Genomic DNA, 25,946 nt, shown 5'->3' with positions numbered 1-25,946 from the left:
AGATGAACTTCAATTTATCTATTTGTATGTCTATCTTTGCTCATGACTTCTACAGTGCCACAATTCTGAGCAACTAGAGCACACTAAAAATGCTTGCTAAATTCCACTGCACCAGGAGATGAACTGCTTCTCCTCTCTGTGCTTCCATAAAGCCTATTAGCTTTATTTTAGTATTTTATAAGATGTACTATAATCATTTTTTTTTTACTTCCCTGTCCCTTCTACTAAATTATAAGCAATTTTAAAGGGGTCATATCTCTGGTTCCTTGTTTCACATAACTCATTTTTATATCATTATATATCTAGCACATAACACAAATGGTTGTTAAATGAATAAATTATACAATAAATGCATGAATACTCCCCTCATTTCTGACATCAAGCTCTCCTTTCACACATCTCTAAGATACAAATACTTTAGACGAGAGAGTTTAGAGCAGGACAAAGGATGTGGGCTTTGGACTAAGGCAGACAGGTTTAAATCCCACTTCAGCCCTTTACGAGTAACTTAACCTCAGGCAAGTTATATTTTCTTTTTTTAAATTAAATATATTGGGGTGATAGTGGCTTACAAAACCATACAGGCCTAAAGTGTGAAACTCAATAAAACATCATTTGCACACTGCATGTGCCCATCACCCCAAGCAAAGTCTTTTTTCATCTTTCTCTCCTTTGACTACCCCATCTACTCCCACCCCCATTTCCCTCTGGCTATTGGCTGGGTCTATATGTTATGTATAAGTGCTTTTTGGCCAATCCCTTCACCTTCTTTCATCCAGTCCCCTCTCCCACTCCCCACCCCTGACAGCTGTCAGTCAGTTTATGTATCCATGTCTCTGTTTCTATTTTGTCAGTTTATTTTGTTCATTAGATTCCATATGTAAGTGAGATCATATGGTTTTTGTCTTTCTTGATCCTAAGAGATATATCTTGACTTCAAAAAAAACCCCCACAAATGAAAGCCTTTTGAGTCTCATCTGTTCGATAGAGAGAATACCTACAATTTGCAGGGCTATATATATAAAGAGATATTAAGTTCAAGTAAAATTTCTGGCAGATAATAGGTACCCAAAAAGTAGCTTTCTAATTAAAAAAAAAAAAAGTTTTATTTTGAAAAAACTTGAGTCACAGGAAGTTGCAGACATAGTACAGTGAGGTTTCATGTGCCCTTAACCCAGTTTCCTCCAAAAGTTACAACTTATAGTACACTATTAAATATTGGTGTACTATATTTACATATAATGTACTCTGTACATTATACCAGAGATTTAATATTGGTATAATGTGTGTATTGTTCTATATCACTTTATCACATGTGTATATTGTTGTAACGACCACCTCATAAGATTCCATTACCACAAAAATCCCCCTCCTGTTACCTCTAGACTAGAGTCACATCCTCTCCCTCTCCATCTTCTTTAGGGGGCACAGAAAATAGGATTCATTGGTGGATGCTGCTTGAGGCTCTCTTGAGTTAAGGGTCCACTATTTGTCCATGGGGCCAGGATTATGGATGCACATACTTGATGCCACAATCATCTGGGATAAGGTGCTTTACAGCCAACATACCTTCCAATTCATCTGCATTAAACTTAATATAAGTCCCACTTCTTGGAGATGCGGATCTTCTGGCAGCCAGGGAACTTGAATTTGGCCCTGTATAGGGCCTCATTTACATGCTCTTTGCTCTGTAGCTTTGTGTGGATAGACATGATGACTTGGCCAATACGGACCCTGGCCACTGTTCCCAGGGGCTTTCCAAAAGCACCCATATAGATTGGGACAGAATGAGGTCAGTCATGAGTGTCCACTGGAAAGGGTGTCTCCAAGGTCTCTTAGGATAACCCATACAAGCAACTGGCTGCATACACTACTGAGGATGATGCTCTTTGCAGCCATTGCACACTGGGCTCTCAGTGAGGAAAGGAACATAGTTGGCTTAATTGGCTGTAGACTATCCTTAACTGTTAGCAACCACTAATCTCCATAATTTTGTCATTTTGAGAATGTTATGTAAATAATGACATGTGATGCAGATCACAGTATATGATCTTTTGATATTGGCCTAATGCTTTTGAGATCTATCCAATTTAACAACTTGGATCAACAGCTTATTTCTTTTTATTGCTAAGTAATTATTTCATAGTATGAATTATTACAGTCTGTTTAATCATTTACTGATTAAGGGAAATTTTAGTTTCTAGTTTTGGGCTATCACAAATAAAACTCCTATGAACAATTGTATACAGATTCTTGAGTGGATATAAGTTTTCATGCTCAGTTGTATGGTAAATGTATGCTTACTTTTATAAGAACTAAACTATTTTTCCAGAGTGGCTGTACCATTTCTCATTCCCACTGAAAATGTATGAGTGATTCAGTTTCTCCTCATCTTTGCTAGCATTTGGTATTGTCATGATTTTTCATTTTAGCTGTTTTTACAGGTATGCATCATTTCACCACCATGGTCTTAATTTGCATTAAACCTGTGTATTTCCCGGATATTTAAAATGGATAAACATCTTTACACGTGTTTGTCAACCATATATCCTTCAGTGAAATATCTCATGTCTTTTGTTCTTCTTAGATTATTTGCTTTTTACTGTTGAGTTTTGATGAGTTCCTCATGTGTTCTAGAGGATTCCTTTGGCAGAAATATGGTTTGTGGGCCTGTCTTTTCATTAAGTCTTTCATAGGGCAGAAGACTTAAGTTTTATGAAGTTGAAACTATTTTTTATGAATCATGCTTTTGATTTATTTTTAGATTTTACTTATTCATTTTTAGAGATAGGAAAGAGAGAGAGAAGGGGGAGGAGCAGGAAGCATCAACTCCCATATGTGCCTCGTCCAGCCAAGGCCAGGATTTCAAGCTGGCAACCTCAGCATTCCAGGTCGACGTTTTATCCACTGCGCCACCACAGGTCAGGCATGAATCATGCTTTTGGTGCCATTTCTAAGAATCTCCACCAAGCCCAAGGTTCTAAATATTTTCTCCAATGTTACCTTCTACCTAGTTTTACATTTTACATTTAACTCTGTGATCCATTTTTTAATTAATTTTTGTGTAAGGTGTGAGGTTTAGAATCAGGCGTTCTTTCATTCCCTAAAAAATATTGTTGTGCCTGACATGTGGTGGCACAGTGGATAAAGCATTGACCTGGAATGCTGAGGTCGCCAGTTCAAAACCCTGGGCTTGCCTGCTCAAGGCACATATGGGAGTTGAAGCTTCCTGCTCCTCCCTGCTTCTCTCTATCCTCTCTGAAATAAATAAAATCTTAAAAATATATACCCAGTTGCTCCAGCAGCATCTGCTAAAAAGACTATCTTTCTCATCAAACTGCATTACTACCTCTGTCAAAAGTCATTTGGCTGTCCCTAAATAGGCTACTTCTGGATTATTTGTTCTGTATTATGGGTCTATGTGTCTATCGCTCTTGCAATGACAGTCTTCATTACTATGGCTACCATTTTTGTTTTTAATTTTTGATTGTTTGATTTTAGAGAGACAGAAGGAAGGCGGGAGAGGGGATGTGGGGGGGGGGAGGAGGAGAGAAGCATTTATTTTGTTGTTCCACTTAGTTGTGCATTCACTGGTCACTTCTGTACATGCTCAGGGATCAAATCTGAAATGTTTGTGTTCTAACCAACTGAAATATATTTTATGTTTTGGAATCAAGGAGAATAACTCCACTTTCTTTTTTCTCAAATTGTTTTTGCTGGAATTTTAATGAGCACTGCATTAAACCTGCATATTGGACAAAATTGGTATATTTACTATGTTGAAGCTTCCAATCCTTGAACATGTCTTCCCATTTGTTTACATTTTTAATTTCATTAGCATTTTGACTGAGATAGAGAGAAAGTCAGAGAGAGGGAAAGACAGGGACAGACAGTCAGTAAGGGAGAGAGATGAGAAGTATCAATTCTTTGTTGTGGTTCCTTAGTTGCTCACTTTTTCATATGCACCTTGACTCAGGGCTTATAGCAGAGCAAGTGACCCCTTGCTCAAGCCAGCGACCTTGGGCTTCAAGCCAGTGACCTTTGGGCTCAAGCCAGTGACCATGAAGTCATGTCTATGATTCCATGCTCAAACTGGTACCCTGGGGGCTCAAGCCAGCAACCTCGGGTTTTGAACCTGGGTCCTCCACATCCCAGTCCAACGCTCCATCCACGGCACCACCGCCTGGTCAGGCTCATCAAATTTTGTATTTTCAGAATACAAACTCATACTCATTTTGTTAGATCTATATCTAATAATTCCACTTTTTGAGGAATTATAAATATTATTGCATTTATGTTTGCCACATGTTAACTAACTGCTAATGTACAGAAATATAATTAATATGCTTGTTTTGCATTCTAACCTTGCTGAACTCAAATTATTAGTTCTGGCTTTTATCGTGTAGATTTTATGATATTTTCTATCTAAGTAGAAGATCACGTTATTTACAAACAGGGACAGTTTTATTTTTTGATTTCAGGTTGTCTGCCTTTAACCTTTCTACTTAGCTAAATCATGATACTGAAAGAAATTTTCTTTTAGACAGCATAAAGCTTGGTCATATTTGTTTTTTGTTTTTTAATCCACTCTGCCAGTTTTCAACTTTTTTTTTTTTATACACAGAGTGAGTCAGAGAGAGGGATAGATAGGGACAGACAGACAGGAATGGAAAGAGAAGCATCAGTCATTAGTTTTTCATTGCCACACCTTAGTTATTCATTGATTGCTTTCTCATATATACCTTGACTGTGGGGCTATAGCAGACTGAGTAACCCCTTGCTTGAGCCAGCGACCTTAGGTCCATGCTGGTGAGCTTTGCACAAACCAGATGAGCCTGCGCTCAAGCTGGTGACCTTGGGGTCTCGAATCTGGGTTCTCTGCATTCCAGTCCAATACTCTATCCACTGCATCACCACCTGGTCAGGCTACAACTTTTAATTGGGTATATTTAGACTAGATATGTTTTTATTATTATGATTCAAATGTGACTTTTTCTTTGTTCATTGTTTTTGTTTTGTTTTTCTTGCTTTCCTTGAGGTTATTTGAACATTATTTTAGAATTCCATTTTGATTTATCTATAGTGTTTTTGAGTACTCTTTGTATGGCTTTTTAGTGATTGCTCTATATAGATATTAACATTACAGGGGTCGGGAACCTATGGCTCGTGAGCCAGATGTGGCTCTTTTGATGGCTACATCTAGCTCGCAGACAAATCTTTAATAAAAAATGTTAAAAATATAAAACATTCTCATGTATTACAATCCATTCATTTCCTACCGCTCATGTTTATAGTTGTGGGTGGCTGAAGCCAATCACAGCTGTCCTCCAGGACAACACCAAATTTTTATTGGATAATGCTTAACGTACATGGGTGGTTGTATGGCTCTCATGAAATTACATTTTAAAATGTGTGGCGTTCATGGCTCTCTCAGCCAAAAAGGTTCCCGGCCCATTATATTATATATTCATAACTTGTCAGAGCCTACATTTTATCAGTTCATGTGGTATAGAAACCTTACCTCCCTTTATGTCCTTTACCCTCCTGTTAACAACTGTCTTAAACATTTCTTCTACATTCATTGAGAACTACATTTGACAAACATAATTTAGAAAACTAAGAAAAAAATATTGCATTTACCCATATTTATGCTCTAAATATTGTTCTTCCTTTCCATTCTTCGAAGATTTCTTTTCTTTCTTTCTTTTTTTAAGTGAGAGGAGGGGAGATAGAGAGTCAAACTTCCACATGTGCCCCAACCAGAATCCACCTGGCAACCCTGTCTGGGGTCAATTTGCTTGAATCAACCAAGCTATCCTCAGCACCTGAAGCTGATGCTCAAACCAGCTGAGTTATCCTCAGTGTCTAGGGCCGACACTCAAACCAATCAAGCCACTGGCTGCAAGCGGGGAAGAGAGGTGGTAGAGGAAGGGAAAGAGAAGCAGATGAACACCTCTCATGTGTGCCCTGACAAGGGGATCAAACCCCGGATATCCGCATGCAGGGCTGATGCTCTATCCACTAAGCCCACAGACCAGGGCAAGATTTCTTCTCTTATCACTTTCTTCCTAGTTAGAGACATTCTTTCTGCTATTCTTTTAGGGTAGTGCTGGCAACCAAGTCTTTTAGTTTTTTCATTTTAAAATGTCTTTTTCTTTATTTACAGAAACAGAGAAAGAGTCAGAGAAAAGGACAGATAAGGATAGGAAGGGAGAGAGATGAGGAACATCAATTCCTCATTGCATTTTAGTTATGGATTGCTTTCTCAGATGTGCTTTGATCAGGAGGCTATAGCAGAGCGAGTGACCCCTTGCTCAAGCCAGCAACCTTGGGCTTCAAGCCAGTGACTTTTGGGCTCAAGCCAGTGACCTTGGGGTCATGTCTATAATCCCATGCTCAAGTCAGCAACCCTGTGCTCAAGCTGGCAATCATGTGCTCAAGCCAGATGAGCCTGCACTCAAGCTGGCAACCTTGGGGTTTTGAACCTGGGTCCTCTGTCCCAGTCCTATACTGGATTCACTGTGCCATCGCCTGGTCAGGCTTCATTTGAAAATGTCTTGATTTTCCCTTCATTTCTAAAGGATTTTTTCCTGGATACAGAATATTGGGTTGACAGTTTTCTTTCAGCACTTGGGAAATATGTCACTTCCTTCTGACTCCCATGTTTTCAGATCTGCTGTCATTTGAATTGGTGTTTCCCCTCTAGGAAATGAATTCTCTTGTTTCTTTCAGGATTTTTTTTCTCTTTAGTTTTCCAAAGTTTAAATATGAAGTGTCTTGGCATGGATTTCTTCAGGAGACTCCGGGTAGGTATTCACTCACCTTCTTCTTTAATCTGTGTTATGTCCTGGCCATCCTGGGGGAATATTTAGCCATTATTCCTTCAAATTCTTTTTCAGTCTCACTCTTTCCTACCTCTCTCACTGGGACTACAATGATCCAAATGCTGTATCTTTTGTTATGGCTCCACTTGCTCTGAGCCTCTTTTCATTTTTATCAATCTATTTTCTCTCTTGTTGTTCAGCTAATTTCTATTTTTCTGTTTTTATGTTCACTGACTCATTCCTTTCTCCCGTGTATTTTGAGAACACTGAGTTTTTAATTTTAGTTTCTGAATTTTTAAATTTTTTTGTTGTAAAATATCCCATAAAATTTAGCATTATAACCATTTTTATGTGATATTAAGTATGTTCACAATGTTGTGCAACCATTTCATGTCCATTTCCAGAACTTTCTCATCATCCCAAACAGAATCTCTCTATCCATTAAACTATGAATTGTTATACTAAGTTCCTCATGAAAGTGTAATCATACAGTATTTATCTTTCTGTCTGCCTTATCTCACTTAACATGTTTTCAAAGTTCATCCATATTATAGTATTATATCAGAAATTCATTCTTTTTTAAGGCTGAATTGTATTCTGTTGAATGTATATACCATATTTTGTTTGTCCACTCATTTGTTGATGAACATCTGGGTTGTTCCTACCTTTTGCTGTTGTAAATAATGCTACTATGAACACTGGCGTACATATATCTGTTTGAGGGCCTGCTTTTATTCTTTTGGGGACATACCTAAGAGTGGAATAACTGGGATCATATTGTAATTCTGTATTTGAGGAACTGCTAAACATTTTTCAACATGACAGCACCATTTTCACATTCCCAATAGCACTGTACAGGGTTCCAGTTTCTCCACAGCCACACCAATACTTGTTTTCTGTTTTATTTTTTTGATAATAGCCATCTAATGGGTATGAAGTAATAGCTCACTGTGGTTTTAATTTGCATTACTTTAATGGGTCCTCTGATGATGTTGAGCATCTTTTCATGTACTTATTGCCCATTGTATATTTCCTCTGGAGAAATGTCTATTCAAGTCCTTTGCCCATTTTTGAATTGGGTTTTGTCGTTGTTGCTGTTGAGTTGTAGTAGCTCTCTATACATTCTGGATATTAACCCTTTACCCATTATATGATTTGGAAACATTTTTTTCCCCTATGCATCCTTAGACTTTAGTTTTTTTAGAGCAGTTTTAGGAATGATAGGGCATTCCCATATAACTCCCCCCCCACACACACACACAGTTTCTCCCTTTTATTCATATCTTGTAATAGTGTGGTATATTCATTACAATTGATGAACCAATATTGATACATTATTATTAACTAGAGTCCATTAGGGTTCATTCTTTGGACTGTAGATTCTATGGGTTCTAACTGTATAATGACATGTATCCATCACTGGATAATCACCTGTGCTCCATTCATCACTCCCTCCCTCCAAATTACTGACAACCAGTGATCTTCCTAAGGTTTCTACGTTTGTCTTTTCCAGAAAGTCATATAGTTGGAATCATAGAATCTTTCTCACCTAGCAAGATGCTTTCAGGGTTCCTTCATATCTTTTTCTGGCGTAATAACTCATTTCTTTTTATCAATAAATAATATTCTATTGTATGGATACACTAGTTTGTTTATCCATTCTTTTATAGAAGAACAACTTGGCTGCTTCCAAAATTTCCATTTGGATCTTTATATCTTTTATTTCTGTGCTGAGATTTTCTATTTTCTTTTGTGTGTCTTAGGCATGCCCAAAATTACTTACTAAAGCATTTATAAGATGAGTGGTTTAAAATCTTTGTCAAATAACTGCAATATCTAATATTTCTGTGTTGGTATATCTTGATTGTCTCTCCTTGTTGAAATTGAGATCTTCCAGATTCTTGGGATGAAGAGTGATATTTTTTTATTAAGATCTAGTATTCTAAGACTCTGGCTCTTGTATATTAGTAGGCTTCCTGTGACATTGCACCAGCTAGAAAAGAGGGATATTGCCTTGTTCCGACTAGGCGGGATGATGAAGTCCAATTTTTCCCTGAGGCTTCCATGCACACCTGGAGAGGGGAGGCTCCTTGTTACTGCTAGGCAGGAATAGGAGTTCAGGCTCCTCACTGGGCATCTGCTGATACCACAACAGGTAGGAAGAACAGAGGTGCCTCATTACTGCTCTCACATGTCCTCTACTGCCACTGTGGGTGGACTTGTTAATGCTAGATCATGGTAAAAAGCCTTAACTCTTCATTATGCCTCCTCTGTCTCTATGTCTCTATGACCACCCCAGCAAGGAGGAAAGGGGGCACTTTAATAGGTAGGGGTAGATGTCCAGGTTCCCGATGTGGTTTCTATCAACACTGTGGTATTGGGAACTTCCCTTACTGCCTTGTAGGCACAAAAGTATTGGTTTCAAACTTGGCCTTCTTCTTTGATACCATCTCATCAGGATGGGGAACTGAAGGGGGGTCAGAGGTACACCTGGGGCTCCTCGTTACAGCCTGACAAAGGTAGAAGTCTAGGCTCTTCACTTAGCCTTTGCTGGCAGAAATAGGCTATAGTGTTTACCACTGTGTTGCTTAGAGCAGGCAGTTACTGTCTAAAAGTAACCCACCTTGCTAGGCTGTCCCTTTCTTCCTCCTCTGGCTAGAGAGAGACAGCTTTTCTGAGACCCTGTTTTGTCTGCACCCACTGTTGTTTCTGAGTGTCAGGTTTTGCAGGACTTAGTCTGGAATACACGGAGCAAAAAGAAAATCCAGGAACTGACTAATGTGTCCTTCACTGTGTGCTTAGGTTCCTAGCCAGTCTTCCTTCTTCCCACCTTTAAGTGTTCTATGTTTGTTTTATACACAGTGTTTGGGGCTTTTGGCTGTACTTAGTAGGAGGAACAGACAAAAATAAGTCTACTCTTTCTTCCTAGAAGAGGCAGCTTCTTTTAATAGCCTTTATTAATAGCTACTCCACATATCAGGTACCAGGAGAAGTGAAATAATATTGAACTTGGGGTTCAAAGAACTGGGTTCAAGTCCTAGCCAACTTGGAAGTTCAGAGAAATTCTAGCTCTGTCACTCATTAGTCCATTATCATAATCCTTTAACCTCTTGGAACTTCAGCTTCCATGTCTGTAAAATAGAAGTAGCATCACTATTTCACAAGATTGGGATAAAGACTGTGGACTTGAAAACACCTAACACAGTACCTGGCATAGTTTGTACTCACAGACTCTTAATCTATGTGTATCAAAATGGTTTAGATAAAAATTATTCTAGACCCATAAAAAAAATCATAAAAGCAGCAGTGAATTAGTATTTATTCTCCTTCTTCTTATTTTAAAACAGGTCCCAGCCCAAATTAACTCAGGGAAATACATAGATAAATTAAATGTAACCTGTAATTTCAGTGTAGAGATGAATTTATCCTTGATTCCTCACTTCTTGTTCTAGCTGGAAAGTATTCTGGTATTTTTTAGCTTCAGAAACTGGAGCCCCTAGACCAAAATCATGTTCTTTGGTGGTAACCTAATAGAAAGAATGTGAATAACACCAAGGCATTCAATTTAAAACAGTACTGTGATTTCTAACAAAAATCAATGAATTTTGAAAATTAACATTCTTAGACACATTTTCAATTATTTTTCATCTTGTCACACCAGCTAAGACGATTTCAGCAAGTTTTACTTCCTTACCATTTTATGTTACAAACTTTTTCTGTGTGTTTACCAAATATAAAACTACAATGTTGAACATGCTTTTCAAAAGACATACGCATTCACTCCCCTTGGTAATCACTATTCTAAGCAAATACTGGAACAGTAGCAAATTAAGTAGTCTACCTCTAGGCCTGTGTTTTCCAATACAGTAGCCACTAGCTATCTGTTCATTGTTGCTTTTGTATATTAACCAAAAGGTTTGCTGCCCATATCACAAAGAGTTGACTAATATAAGTAATTCCTATAAATAAAAAAGGAAAAGAAATACTCTAGTAGAAGAATTGGTAAAGAATATGGATATTACACTTAGATGACTTTTATTTTATTTTTTTGTTTGCTTTTTGTTTTTTTTACAGAGACAGAGAGAGTCAGAGAGAGAGGGATAGATAGGAACAGACAGACAGGAATGGAGAGAGATGAGAAACATCAATCATCAGTTTTTCGTTGCGACACCTTAGTTGTTCATTGATTGCTTTCCCATACGTGCCTTGACTGCGGGCCTTTAGCAGACCAAGTAACCCCTTGCTCAAGCCAGCGACCCTGGGTCCACGCTGGTGAGTTTTGCTCAAACCAGATGAGCCGCGCTCAAACTGGTGACCTTGGGGTCTCGAACCTGGGTCCTTCCACATCCCAGTCCGACGCTCTATCCACTGCGCCACCGCCTGGTCAGGCTTAGATGACTTTTTAAAAAGATTTGATAGATGTCCCCTACTAGAATGTAACCTCCAAGAGATCAAATCTCTCATCCAGTCACTGTTATCTCTCTAATACCTAGAAATGTGCTCAGCACAAAATTGGTACTCAAAAAACATTTTCAAAACAATCAATTTTGATGAATAGAACAAAGTCATGGTTTTTGGTTTGTTTGTTTGTTTTTAACAGAGGCAGGGCGAAAGAGAGAAAGGACCATACAGCTGCTGCTACGTGTGCCTTGACTGAAGAATCGAACCAGTAACTTCCATGCTCCAGGGCAATGCTCCAACCAATGAAGCTATCCAACCAAGGCTTACTTTTTATTGATTTTTAGAGAGACAGAGAAAGAAAGGGAGAGAGAGGGGAAGGGTAGAGGGGGCATTTGTTGTTTCACTCAGTTGTGCATTTTTTGGTTGCTTCCCATGCCCTGACTGGAGTTCACAACCTTGTTGTTTCAGGACAACGCTCGTAACCAACTGAGTTAACAGGCCAGGGCTGGAACAAAGTCATTTTAATGGTAAGGATGGGCAGCAAGTTTGATGAGGACTAATAAATGAATTAGTAGTAAGAAAAAGGAAACAGAAAATGTAGACTTCTTTTAGGAGGCATGATTGTGAGAAAAGAGGTAGAACAAAAGAAGATCAAGGTTGATGAAGGGTCATTACAAAAGAAAAACTTGTTTCTTAATTCTCTTTGCATCAGTCAATTATGCAATTAAACAAAAGCTCTAGGTCCTCTCCTAAAATGCAAATACAAACAAAACTTTACAAGTTCAGGGGGTTCAAAAACTCCTTAAATTCTTGTACTCCAAGTTAAGAAGCCCTACAATGTAAACACAATAATGATTTTAAGACATAGGCTAATGCTAACTAATGGAGAAAGGCTAGTGGGTTAACCAGAGGAAACCCAGGTAAAAGGTGTGCATATCCTCTGAGACAAGAAGAAGAAAAGCAAGTGCAGGTGAAAAGTTAGATAAGGGGTAGAAATCTATCTCCTCTTAGACAAGAAAGAGAAAAGCAAGGTCAAGTAAAGATTAAGGGGTAGACATTTCAAGAAGTTCTTGCCTGGTAGAATTTTATTTTTTCAGTGGAAAAGAAAGATCATGTGCTAACAAGCATCATCAGTGCTGAGTAAAATCAAGTATACAATATGTGCTCAACAAATGTCTAGTGAATACTTTGATAGAATAATTGAAAATACTGGAGTATCTGATATAGTATTCTGAATTCTAATTCCATTTGCTTTTCTTTTTATAAATTTCTTTTTATAAAATTGTCTCCAAATATTTAGACTGATAGACACTTTGAATTAGGAAGGAATAGGTTCACTCTCAGAAACCTATAAACACAGAATATTATGAATAACTTAGAGATAGGTTTTTGTATTTATAATAAATATAACTGAATAAATGTTTTGGGAATTCACCCAATGTTTAACGTTTTCTTTGGGGGAAAAAATTAGTCATTCCATTCAAACCCAAGGTTCTTGCTTCTCTTCAATTCAGATTACACTGTAAAGAAATAACTTGTCTTGCCTGACCATGTGCAGTGGATAGATCATCAGCCTGGGATGCCCAGGACCCAGGTTCAAAACCCCGAAGTCGCCAGCTTGAGTGAGGGCTCATCGGGTTTGAGCACAGGGTCACAGCTTGAGCGTAGGCTCATAGAGGTGACCCCATCATCAATGGCTTGAGCTCAAAAGTTGCTGGCTTGAACAAGGGGTCACTGGCTTGGCTAGAGCCCTCCAGTCAAGGCACATATGAAAAAGGAATCAATGAACAAGTAAGGTGCCACAACGAAAAACTTGTGCTTCTCATCCTTCTCCCTTCCTGTCTCTCTCTTGCTAAAAAAAAAAAAAAAAAGTAATAACTTGTCTTTTAAAAGAGCATAAATTACTGACCTTAGGAGAGGTACCACTTATCAAGATGTCTTAGAAACATAAGGGATTAAATAGCTGTCTTCAAAAGGCTTTTCTGAACTTAATAATTTAATAATATACAAACTGATGTTAGCAGCATAATTAAGACATGGAACTGCCTTACTACTACCTAGCGTGCTTCAAAAGATTATCATGGGGTACATGTATAAGAAGTTCACAGCAGTGTTGTGCACATTAACCAAAAACTGTAAAATCTTACCAAGAGTAGATAAATTGGTATACTCTTACAATAGAACATTAAACAACAAACAATAAGCAACAACAAGGACAAATCTTAAAAACAATGTAAAGAAGGAAAATGCAAAGAAATATTTAGTGAAATTCTTTTTCTATAGAGCTCAAAAACAAGCCAAACTAGAATGTGCATATTCACATACAGAGATGAGGAACTACAGGGAAAAGCAAGGAAGTGGCTATCATAATGGCTACATCTGGGGAGAACAAGGGTGTGTGATGGGAAAAGAAATAAATAACAACACTTGCTCTAACAGCAGCTATATCGGAAGCAAGTTTTCAAAAAAACAAACTGTATTAAGTAACTGAAAAGGAAGACTGAGAGCCCAGAAAATCTCGACAAGTGATTATAGGCTGGGCATTGATTTCTTTCAGAAGAGAAACAAAATAAGATAAATTTCAAAGTTGCCATGTAATTAATGCCAAATTTTATTACTTAAAATAAATATTTCACTAATATACCTTCCTAATTATTTCCCACTAATGAGGACTGATTTAGTTCATTAATTAAAATACAAGCTAAGGCCCTGGCCGGTTGGCTCAGCGGTAGAGCTTCGGCCTGCGTGCGAGGGACCCGGGTTCGATTCCCGGCCAGGGCACACAGGAGAAGCGCCCATTTGCTTCTCCACCCCCCCCCCTCCTTCCTCTCTGTCTCTCTCTTCCCCTCCCGCAGCCAAGGCTCCATTGGTGCAAAGATGGCCTGGGCGCTGGGGATGGCTCCTTGGCCTCTGCCCCAGGCGCTGGAGTGGCTCTGGTCTCGGCAGAGCGACGCCCGGAGGGGCAGAGCATCGCCCCCTGGTGGGCGTGCCGGGTGGATCTCGGTCGGGCGCATGCGGGAGTCTGTCTGACTGTCTCCCCGTTTCCAGCTTAATAAAAAATAAAAAATAAATTAAAAAAATACAAGCTAAAATCAGTATTAACGAGGCAGATTTGAATGATGTGATATTTTCCTTTTATAGTCATAACTAACCTATTTTCTTCTATTTTTTTTAAATGTAGTTGAAATGCCAGTAGAGGAATTTTTTTTTTTAATTTTTTATTTATTCATTTTAGAGAGGAGAGGGAGAGACAGAGAGGAGACAGAGAGAGAGAAGGGGGGGAGGAGCTGGAAGCATCAACTCCCATATGTGCCTTGACCAGGCAAGCCCAGGGTTTCGAACCGGCGACCTCAGCATTTCCAGTCCAGCAGAGGAAATTTAAAACACCGAATACCCTGAGATATAAGAGCATGTCATGTAGTGGAAGAAGGAAAATTCTGGGACACCGTCATCTCTGCAAACTTCTGAAGTCACGACCCTTGACTTTATTTATAGAGGAGGGAAAAAAAGTATTCCTAAGTGTAGGTATTAAGTCCATGATTGCCTCAGTTATTCAATTTGTCTCAAGCATTTTTTCAGACAAAAGCCAGCTTACCCTTCCTTTCCAGTGTACAATTTCTACTGAAATTGTATTAGATTTTCATGCAAATGCCTTTGTAATCTCGGCCTTTTACCTCTCAAAGTCTATAAACAGGGTTAGAAGTCAGAGGTTGGGAGTCATGATGAGCCAGGCTGAACTCCCAAATCTAGGACTTCCAAATTCCTCAGCCCCACTCCAGAGCATTTCTAAACTGAACAGTCCCCCCAATAATCAAGCGGAGAGCTGCAGCAGGAAGCGAAGCGGTCACGATAGGAACTGGGCTCAACCCTAAGCTCCTAAGAAACCGCAACAGCAGCAGAGTTTGCAGCGGGAGAACTCCATGGGCCCGGAACTCTGCCTGCTACTGCCCCTCAAGCAGCTCAAGCAGTGAACACGGACCTGGGTGTCACCCACACCGCCAACCCCCGCCAAACACTCCCTCTTGCAGCTGCCCTCTCAAAGGCCTTCCGGCACAGGAGCTGCTTTACTCCAACCTGGAGCATCACCGTTTCTTCAACCTGGAGCTCCGGGTCCCCCCCCACACTTCTCAGCTCGCCAACTTCCTCGGAGCTCCTCCTGGCGACTGCCAGGCCTCGGCCTCAGCCAAGAGATCCAGGTCCCACCCCATCACCATCCTCCGCCCCTTTCCCCTTCCTTCCCACCCCAAAATTGGCCTGGCCCCGCCCCGGTGGAGGTAGAGGAAGGCGGGACCGGCGGGAAGGGGGCTGGGGCGGTTAGTGCCGGCCGGCCCCGCCGTCGGCCCCGCCCTTACGCTCTGTACCTGAGGGGGGCTTGTCCTCCACCTCCCCTGCGCTTTCGCTCCGCTTCCGTCCCGCGCGCCCACAGTCCCTGTGCGCATGCGTACTTGGCTCGACCCTCCCTCTTGCGAGTCTACAAACTCTGAGCGCACATCCACGCACGTAGCGACGTGTACGCCCACCTGCCAGTCTTAGCAGACGCCTAGGAAAGTCCTCGTCCTCCTCCATCTGCGCAAGCGCACCTCTGTACGGCGCCTGGATGCCCCACCGGAGTTTCGCGTCTCCTAGTAACCAGCCCCTCTTCCTTGACTACATTCCTACTCTTTTGCCACCGCGGGCAACGCGTGGGTGGGACGGATATTCGCAGGCCCGTGTTCCTTTTGTCTGCTTCCCAAAGCTCTGGAATACCTGCTGCTTTGCTGTTACGGCTTTATACCACTTTCCTCAGAATCAGGCACCCTTCCGGACCCACGTTCAGTGAATTCGTTATTCCCAGAGCTGCTTTTGGGCGCCCAGAGGTTGGCGCGCTCTCCTACTGCAGCCAGTTTCGGGGAGCTTCCCAGGTCGGTTCCTGCCGCAGCACCCAGGGAGAGAGCCGGTCTGTTTGGTGAGTGCGGGTGGCCTGCAGTCTGGGGAGCTCGAGGTGCCGGGACCCCAGTCAGCCTTGTACGGCCCAGGCAGGGTTGAATCGGGAACTGGCAGAACTAGCAATGAAAGCGCAGATTCATAATTGGTATTCCTTTTCCACATGCCAGTCCGTTGTTTTTGCCTGGCCTGTGGTGGCGCAGTGGAGAGACCACCGACCGTTTTGATCGAAACAATAGGCTTGCCTGGTCAAGGCACATATGACAAGCAACCAATGAAAAGCTGGAATGAAGAAACTACTTCTTGTCTCACCTCTCACTGTAAAATCAATAAATAAAATCTTAAAGAAAGAAATAAAACGTATTTTTCCCTCCACATTGAATTCATTTTAGAGTTACAAAATAGTTACTTTGAAGTGTAATAGTTTATCTTTTGGATGCCACCATTTTATAGCATTAATATTTAATAAGTGTTTAAAATTCTTCTTATAGATATCATTTTGTCATTCTCATTGAAATATGTTGTGATTTGAAAAGCAGTGTTGTCTTAAATGTTTGAAGATATTAAAACCATTTTGTGTATGGACGTGTAGTGAGCTGTAAATATATTATGGATTTTTTGAATATTTTCTTGTATTCTAATATTCAATGATTATCTCTAATGTCCAGTTGAGTAATTTTCTTCATATTCATAAAAACAAAGAGGAAAAAGGCATCTTCCTTTAGAGGAAGCAATATTTTATAAAACAAACAGTACTAAACAAATGTAATATATTTGTAGGGAATATTGAACCAAGAGGTTTTTTTTAGAAGTTGTGTCTGACTGGTAATGGTTCCTGGGGAAAAGGGCTTTGCTCAGGAGCATGGTTTTTGGACATACCAGGTTTCCAAGGCAAGTAGACAATTGTATATATAAAACTAAAAATGTAAATTTTTTAATTGTATATAGAAATGCTATTTAAAGCCATGGGAATGAATGAGATTGCTTAGGGTGAATGTGTAGTTTGAGATCAAGTCCTAAGAAACTCCAGCATTTAAGAGCTGGACAGTGCAAGGAAAACTGGCAAAGGGGATTGAGAGTTGGTGGAAAACCAAGAGGGGGTACTGTCAAAATTGTCCACAGGAGTCTTTAGGGTGGAGGTAGTCAACTGAGAGGTAGATGAAAAGTCCATTGGATCTGACAACATGAATGTCACCAGTAACTTTAACAAAACCACTTTTTTAAAAAAATAGGAACTTGGTTTAGGTGTTTCATAGACTGCTTTTTCACATTCACAGATGTCCAGTAGGACATTTGATACTTGTCTTGGTGTTCAATTTGAGATGATCTTTCATGGAGATGCCCCAGTACTGCAGGATTTCAATTATAATAGCACACCTGTCATTGAGACAATATGCAAACATTAATTATCCTCATTGAAAACCACTGTTGCTAAGACATCAGATAATTGGGATCCCCAAATCCCATCCAAGTCATAGATGAAGCAGCATACCTGGGAAGGGAACTTCATAAAGACTTCCTGAAAAGGGTGGAATAGAACAAGTTTAATCTGAACAAGAGCCTCACTTAAATGTTTATTTTTGGGGGAAAATTTTACAAGTGGAATCATCAAATGAGCACTTTTTAGAGTTCTACTGTTTCTGACAAGAAAGTAAGTTTCCCATATAAAAACAGTATAGTACAACAGAAATAAGGATGGCTGGAGACTTTAAATTCAACATATCCACAAAATAACGATATCTAGACCTATGATTATGATGATTTTTGGGAAAAGCCTGAAAGAGGTGAGGAAAGCAAGATAAGGAAGCAGAAGTCAACTAAGGATGAGGACTCAGATAAATTCTTACCTTGATCCACAAGGTACTCTGAAGGATTCACACTGCACATTTGTCCCACTGTCCCACTATGCAGCAAAGGCACTGTTGTACCCTCATACCAGTCAGGCATTGGATGCCTACCACCAAGCCAGAGTGGGAAAGGGACAGGGAGGTATCACGAATCATTCAGGTGTCTCTGGGCAGGACAGCTCCTACACTGACAGCAGCTGGAAAATGGGCACATGGATTAGGGGAGGGGGTGCTGCATAGAGGCACTACAGTCTTTATTACAGTGCCAGCCACCTAACATTTATTTTCCTTTTATTTTGAAATAATCTCAAATTTACAGAAAAATCACAAGTATAGTACTAAGACCTTTCTATCCCCTCACCCCCAACTATTTGAGAATAACTACCTGACCTAATTCTCCGTCATCCATGAATACTTTTTAATACCTTAAAATATTTTTATTTTATTTTTAATTGATATAATTGACATGATATTATTAGTTTTAGGTGTGCAGCATAATTTTATATATGTGTATATATTACAAAAATGATTACAGTAGGTCTAGTTAATATTCATCACCACACAGTTACCTATTTTTTTTTATGATGAGAACTTTTAAGATCTACTTTCTCAGCAACTTTCAAATATGCAATCTAGTATTATTAACTATAGTCACCATGCTATACATTATATCCCCAGGACATACCTATCTTATAACTGGAAATTTGTACCTTTTGACCCCCTTCACGGATTTTGCCTCCCTCCAAAAGGGAACTTTTTTTGATGAAATAATGGTGATAGGAGCCATGTTAGAGTAGGTTGAAAAATGAATGGGCCTGACCTGTGGTGTTGCAATGGATAGAGTCTTGCCCTGGAGTGCTGAGGTCACCAGTTTAAACCCTGCTCTTGCCCTATCAAGGCACATATAGGAAGCAACTACCAGTTGATACTTTCTGTTCCTCTCTCTCTCTCCTTCCCTTTTCTCTCTCGAAAATCAATCAATAAATAAATTTTTTAAGAAAATGAATGGGAAGTGGATACTGGATGTGTAGCGACTCCTTGAATAAGCTCAGCTCTTAAGGGAAGTAGACAGGATAAAAAAGGTGGAAAGAGAGGTAAGGTCACTGGAGGATTGTCAGGATAAGATGGAACTCATGTATGAGTGTCAATAAAAGAAGGTTCCAGCAGAAAAGAATAACCAAAGGAGAGAAGCTTCAGAGCAGTGAGGAGAGAACAGAAATCTTGAAAACCACCACAGTAGGAAATTAGGGGGAAAAAAAACTATACCATCTCATATTTTAGAGAAACGGAATTTAGAACGATGTAATATAAGCAGAGGACAGCAGTATTATGTGGCTATTTTTAATAACTAGGAAAACTACGACTGGGACTAACTTCACAAAATCTATTCCCATCTGTATAACACAAGAAAGACTAATGCGGAGTGACCTCAATCAAAAGGGTAATGAATTGAGTGAGGAGCCATTGTGTCTTTATTGTAGCTTTCTATGAAGCCCTGGTCATTTACCCTATCAGCGTCACCAAACTGTGAACACTGATGCTTCTTTCTGCAGGATGCAAGTCTTGGTGGTCTGTATGGTAACTGATTGATTTACGTGGAAGACTGAGTAAGAGCACCACAAATTCTTTGGGCTCTTCTCATTAAGAGGTGGGGTTTACTACTCCATCCCTTGACTCTGGGCTTGCTTTGCTGTTGCTTTGGCTAACAGGATGTGGCTCAAGTGCTACTTCCAAGGCCCAGTCTGAACTGAGGTGTCCCCGAAGCTACTCCAACTCAGCCAACGCTTGCTGACCGAAGCCACGTACAAATGCCCAGGTGAGACCAGCAGAGGAACCGCCCAACTTGCCCATATACATGTTAGAAATAATAAATCACTGTTTTAAGCCACTAATGGTTGAGGCAGTCCGTTATGCAGTGTTGTAGTAATATAAGGTTATAGTAATTAAATATATGGAAATATAAAAATATGGAAGATATATAAAAGTAATTAAAATGATATTAAAAATAATTATTAAAATTAAAGTTATGCCATTTGGATAGGAATTAATATAGTGGCTTAGTGCCATAACTCTGTAATGTGATAAACAGACTCTGAGTTTCAAGCAGAGCCCAGTTAGTATGTGTGTGAAGTTATACCTAGATAAGAAGTGGCTTGGTGTTATTTACATTAATTTACAAAGTAAATTGTAATGTAAATAAGAACATCTTTAAAAAGTGGTTTAATGTAAACATTTCAGATTGACATAGAGGTGATTCCTTGCAAGGAACTCCCAAAAAGGTGGTTTGACATAATAACCCTGTAGGTGACACCTGTTAGAAGGCATTGGCCAAAAAGGTATTAAAGCTGAGGGGCCCTCGTGCTGCAGTAGTCACCCAGACGCCAACGTTGATGTGGACTATCTCCACGCAGCTCTGAGCTGTGACCAAAGACAGCCAAGAGGAGCACGCAGATGGGCCCCCTTAAGCTGTACCCAGGCACGCCGATAGGATTTGTGAGTAATAAATTGCCTGTGTGATTATTGCAACTAATTTGTGTGTCGGTCGTATCTTTCCTCCAGTGGCATTTAACAGCATCCTCATAGCCACCTCAAGAGTAGTCTCAAAGAGGCTGCCAGCCCTGCTGATAAGCAGGAGTGTCCCACTGCACCGGGAAGTCGAATCAGGGATGCCTGATCCACTTATAGCTTGGGCTCTACTGGGACACGCAGCAATAGCTACCTGAAGCTTTGGCTTGCTCCCATCTGGCTGAGCCATAAGGACTTTTTGCCAACTGCAGTGAGGACATCCCAAGAAAATAATAACTTTCATTTGCCTCCCTGTGTATGCTCTGACCAGTCTTCCCTATCAGTTGCCATCTCTGTATGGGTAATACGAGCGTTTATTCCTTTAAATGCCATGACTTTCAAAACTGATTTTAGTTTCCTCACCTCCCACGTGGTGTGATCTGACCTATGGGCTGTAAAACAGGAGACTCGTAAAGGACCGGGCGCAAGGCCTGAACGCTTAGTAAGAGCACGGCGTTGGCGCTCGGGCCTGGCGTGTGCCCTGCCTGCCCAGAGCTTCTGGCGGACTGCCCACACTCGCTCCACGAAGTACTCCCTCCTCCCTTCGCCACCGTCACCGTTAGCTCTACTGTCCCGCAGGCAGCGTCCATCTGAGCCGGGGCTCTAAGACTTGACATCGTACACCACAACCCCGCCTCTAATTGGACGCTAGCACGGCCTCTCCCCGGGACCCGTAAGAATTCCACGGGCTGCCCCGCCCAAGCCCGAGGCAGTACGAGGCTCCACCTCCTCGCGCTACTTCCGGGGCGGTGCCGGGGGCGGGGCGTGCGGCTGTGCGCGCGGCCAACAAGTTTTGAGACCGCACTTCTTACCCGCACGAGTCCGAGCGGTGGTGGGCGCGATCAGAAACTGCAGGTGGGTTGATAGCCGCGGGCTTCCAGGCGCAGTGGGCTGGGGCGGGCGGGGACCTTGGGGTCTCCAGGCCCGGCTCTACAAGCTGCGGCTGGAGGCGCCGCGGTGTGCACTCAGACCTTAGGAGTAGTCAGCTCCGCGGTTGGAAAAGGTTTCTCCCCAGTAGCAGTAAAAACTAAAACGTGTTGGGTGCCAGCCGTGTGCGCGCCCAAAGAGCCGGCAAGGCAAATGGAAACGTGCACACGACGGTCCTGAAACTGGGTAAGCGGCGCTCTGTCAGAGATGGCAGAATAAGGGTTTTTTTGAAGGAGCTGGGTCTGCCCAAGTTCCTAAGTGAAACTGGATTATTTTTTGCTTTGTGTTCGGTGATGAAGCGTGTTTGGCTGTGAAGAGTGTCCCCAAGAACATGGAAGTAAGGTTGTCCTCCAAGGAAAAACTATAAAAACCATCATTACAAGGTGAAAGTAGAGAAATGCAAAGTTAGTTGAAAGAAACAAAATTTTACCAGGCCTACAAGACTTGACTATATCCTGATGACGAAAGAGTACCACCATTCAGTTAGAGACCTATCTGTAACTGAATCCCAGAATAGCAGAGAGGTGCACCTGTCACAAATGAACCCAGGCTTCCTCTAAGAGAGAGAAGATGTCCTGGTTTTAAGCAGGAGAGCCCAGAAATTGAGAAGGTGGTTTCAATGGGTTCATCCCATGAACATTGAAATTATATAACTCAGTCCTTCTGTTTGGATTCTGTATTCACCAAGCAAAATTATGATAAGTTGGACAGTCTGATCTGAATATCTGGTTGACAGCCTATAGTTCTATAGTAAACTAAAAAGTTGGCATTCAAGTGATTTCAGACAGCCCTTTGTTTCCACTTTTTCTCTGAATGATTCTTCTCACCCTTCAGGGTTTAGTCAAAATGTTTCATCCTCACAGGCCTATTTGTAGCCAGGGCCTAGAGCAGTTTTTGGCACATGAATGCTCAGCAGAACTCCCTCAGCTCTCAATCCTTGGGCAAAGGTCCTTTTTAAACCTAGGCCCTGGCTGGTTGTCTCAGTGGTAGAGCATGGGCCCAGTGTGTGACGTCCTGGGTTCGATTCCTGGTCAGGGCACACAAGAGAAGCGCCCATCTGCTTCTCCACCTTTCCCTCTCCTATCTCTCCATCTCTCTTCCCCTCCAGCCAAGGCTCCATGAGAGCAATGTTTGCCCAGGTGCTGAGGATGGATCCATTACCTCTGCCTCAGGCGCTAGAATGGCTCCGTTGCAATGGAGCAATGTCCCAGATGGGCAGAGCATCACCCCCTGGGTGGGCATGCCGCGTGGGACCCGGATGGGGGCGCATGTGGGAGTCGTCTGACTGTCTCCCTGCTTCTAACTTCAGAAAAATACAAAAATACCAAAAAAAAAAAAAAAAAAAAAAAAAAAAAAGCCTAGACTGTCAAACCTATTTAAAATTACAGCCCATTTCCTCCTACATATGCATTTCCAGCCCTCCCTTTCCAAACCTTACTCTCTTTTTTCTATAGCCCTATTCACCTTTATTTTATTTGGTTCATTAATGAATCCCACATGGGAAGACCAATGTCTTTCCTGTAGTAGAGGCCAGATTTGTTGAACCAGGGGTCCCCAAACTATGGCCCCCTGAGGCCATTAATCTGCCCCTGTCGCACTTCTGGAAGGGGCACCTCTTTCATTGGTGGTCAGTGATGCATCCTGTGCTCCTGGAGTACTGTATGTGGCGGCGCTGCAAAGCACAGCGTCACTCACGTACAGTACTACTTCAGGTGACGCGGGACCCACATGTCACGGCTCCGGAAGTGCGTCATATCACTTGTTACTGCTAGCAGTGACAAATATGGAACCGGATATTGACCATTTCATTAGCCAAAAGCAGGCCCATAGTTCCCATTGAAATACTGGTCAGTTTGTTGATTTAAATTTACTTGTTCTTTATTTTAAATATTGTATTCCCGTTTTGTTTTTTTATTTTAAAATATGTGCAGTGTGCATAGAGATTTGTTCATAGTTTTTTTTATAGTCCGGCCCTCCAACGGTCTGAGGGACAGTGAACTGGCTCCCTGTTTAAAAAGTTTGGGGACCCCTGTGTTGAACTAATAACCTTCATTTATTTCCTTTGAGTACTCATTGTAGAATTGCTAAAGACCAATACTAAAGCTAAAAGGCAAGAAGAGCAATTTTCCTGAGTAGAGAATTAGATAAACTGGGATGAAATGACCAAGAATTGGTAACTAGAAAACAATTTTCCTTTTCTCAATCAATTAATTTTTGTCTTCCATTTTTAAAAGCATGCTGACCTCATTTTCAAAGAAGAACTGCCTCCAGTTACTTTGTAACGTCAAGGTTCCAGCAACAGGCTTTAAAAACACAGTAAAAAGTGGACTCGTATTACAGTCAGTTTCCAATGATGTTTACCAAAATCTGGCTGTGGAAGACTGGATCCATGACCATGTGAACTTAGAAGGCAAGCCAGTTCTGTTCTTTTGGAGAAATTCTCCCTCTGTTGTAATTGGTAGGCATCAGAATCCTTGGCAGGAATGTAACCTGACTCTGATAAGAGAAAAAGGTGTAAAACTGGCTCGGAGAAGAAGTGGAGGAGGAACAGTTTACCATGACATGGGCAATATCAATTTGACTTTTTTTACAACCAAAAAGAAGTACGATAGGATGGAAAATCTAAAATTAGTTGTGAGAGCTCTGAATGCTGTCCAACCCCAGCTAGATGTGCAGCCTACCAAAAGATTTGACCTTTTACTTGATGGACAGTTTAAAATCTCAGGAACAGCTTCTAAGATTGGCCGGACTACTGCTTATCACCATTGCACTTTGTTATGTGGTACTGATGGGACCCTCTTGTCGTCTTTGCTCAAGAGCCCTTACCGAGGGATCAGGAGCAATGCCACTGCCAGCATACCTTCCTTAGTAAAATGTCTGTTGGAAAAAGACCCCACTTTGACCTGTGAAATACTCACAAATGCTATTGCTGCAGAGTATGCTGCTTATCATCAGATTGATAATCACATCAACCTAATAAACCCAACAGACGAGACACTGTTTCCTGGAATAAATAGCAAAGCCAAAGAACTACAAACCTGGGAATGGATCTATGGCAAAACTCCAAAGTTCAGTGTAAATACTTCCTTTAATGTGTTACATGAACAGTCACACTTGGAAATTAAAGTATTCATAGATGTGAAGAATGGGAGAATTGAAGTCTGTAATATTGAAGCCCCTGGTCATTGGTTGCCACTGGAAATATGTGACAAATTAAATTCGGGTTTTATTGGCAGTAAGTTTTGCCCAATGGAAACTACCATGCTAAAAAATATATTACATAGAACATATCCAGCAGACAATGAACTACATAGTAAATGGAATATTCTCTGTGAAAAAATTAAGGGAATAATGTGATTACAGGTAAATTTATTAATATTTAATAAAGGTTCAGTGAGTGAATAAAAATTTTCAGTGTACATTGATTGTATGTCTCGTAAAATTAAAAGGGCCTAGTCTCTCTCAGTAACTTCTCATTTGTGTCTATCACCTATCCTTGTTGGTATTCTCTGCTGACCTCTAGGACACTTTGAGTCTTTCCTCACTGAGTTTAATACCTGGCCTGCATTTCTGTTTCAGCTCCTGCCTCTTACCATCTTGGGAAGGTTTACTGTATTGGACACTGGCCTTGGAGTGGGTTCTTTTTCTTACCTCTGAGTGATGCAACTCAAGCTTCTTGCCACCTCTGATACCTTAAACTCTAAAATTCTCCCTTTTAGTTATATCTTCTTATCCCTTCCATCCTCTCCCACTAAACAAGCCTACTGTACTTGTATAAGCCCTGAACTCTTCCCTGATCTCTGGCGTCATCCCCCCCTCCTTAGCTTGAATTATTTTTCAAGTCTACTCCCCTTCTTGGCAGCATTCTCATTTGCCTCTCTCTTGACTTACCATAGACACTTTTTTTAATTCCAACAATTTTTGTGTGTGTGTGTGTGTTTTGTATTTTTCTGAAGCTGGAAACGGGGAGAGACAGTTAGACTCCCGCATGCGCCCGACCGGGATCCACCCGGCACGCCCACCAGGGGCGACGCTCTGCCCACCAGGGGGCGTTGCTTTGCCGTGACCAGAGCCACTCTAGCGCCTGGGACAGAGGCCAAGGAGCCATCCCCAGCGCCAGGGCCATCTTTGCTCCAATGGAGCCTTGGGGAGGGGAAGAGAGAGACAGAGGAAGGGGGGGGGATGGAGAAGCAAATGGGCGCTTCTCCTATGTGCCCTGGCCGGGAATCGAACCCGGGTCCCCCGCACGCCAGGCCAACGCTCTACCGCTGAGCCAACCGGCCAGGGCCCCAATAATTGATTTTTTACTCCTATTCCCAGTTGGCAGGTGATGTGGGAAGAAAATTCACATTATCATTCAGAATAACCCAATTCATATTTAGTTTTAACTTTGTATTCCTTCATTCTGTTGGTGTCAGATTCAACTCATCTGTTGACTCCCTCTCATTTTTCAGAGGCT

At 41.2% G+C, this 25,946-nt stretch overlaps 3 protein-coding genes, 1 long non-coding RNA gene and 1 other non-coding gene across 5 annotated transcripts in view; 3 read left to right on the top strand and 2 right to left on the bottom strand.

The window, feature by feature from the left end:
- Positions 1-15,697, bottom strand: part of TSGA10 (testis specific 10) — a 104,759-nt gene extending 89,062 nt beyond the window's left edge. The window contains exon 1 of the mRNA XM_066377596.1: positions 15,587-15,697. Within this exon, the coding sequence (XP_066233693.1) occupies positions 15,587-15,664 (78 nt within the window). The 5' untranslated portion in view covers positions 15,665-15,697. The remainder of the gene's footprint in view (positions 1-15,586) is intronic.
- Positions 1,818-1,953, bottom strand: LOC136401506 (small nucleolar RNA SNORA70). Its single transcript, XR_010750539.1, has one exon. It is a non-coding gene; the product is annotated as a small nucleolar RNA SNORA70 (small nucleolar RNA).
- Positions 15,698-15,749: 52 nt separating the features above from the next.
- LOC136400602 (uncharacterized) lies at positions 15,750-16,511 on the top strand. The gene is made up of 2 exons (XR_010750341.1): positions 15,750-16,170; positions 16,319-16,511. It is a non-coding gene; the product is annotated as an uncharacterized lncRNA (long non-coding RNA).
- A 4,792-nt stretch (positions 16,512-21,303) lies between these two features.
- LIPT1 (lipoyltransferase 1) lies at positions 21,304-24,961 on the top strand. Its single transcript, XM_066377597.1, has 2 exons — positions 21,304-21,415; positions 23,722-24,961. The coding sequence occupies exon 2, from the start codon at positions 23,723-23,725 to the stop codon at positions 24,842-24,844; it is 1,122 nt and encodes a 373-aa protein (XP_066233694.1). The 5' UTR covers positions 21,304-21,415; position 23,722; the 3' UTR covers positions 24,845-24,961.
- MRPL30 (mitochondrial ribosomal protein L30) overlaps positions 21,332-25,946 on the top strand; it is a 40,400-nt gene continuing 35,785 nt past the window's right edge. Inside the window, exon 1 of the mRNA XM_066377610.1 lies at positions 21,332-21,415. The gene's annotated coding sequence lies outside the window, so the exon portion shown is untranslated. The remainder of the gene's footprint in view (positions 21,416-25,946) is intronic.

The sequence above is a fragment of the Saccopteryx leptura genome, chromosome 3 (assembly GCF_036850995.1).
Source record: "Saccopteryx leptura isolate mSacLep1 chromosome 3, mSacLep1_pri_phased_curated, whole genome shotgun sequence".
Classification (NCBI taxonomy): Eukaryota; Metazoa; Chordata; class Mammalia; order Chiroptera; family Emballonuridae; genus Saccopteryx; species Saccopteryx leptura.
Note: the sequence above shows the minus strand (reverse complement) of the source record. Positions and strands in the feature narration are given on the sequence as shown.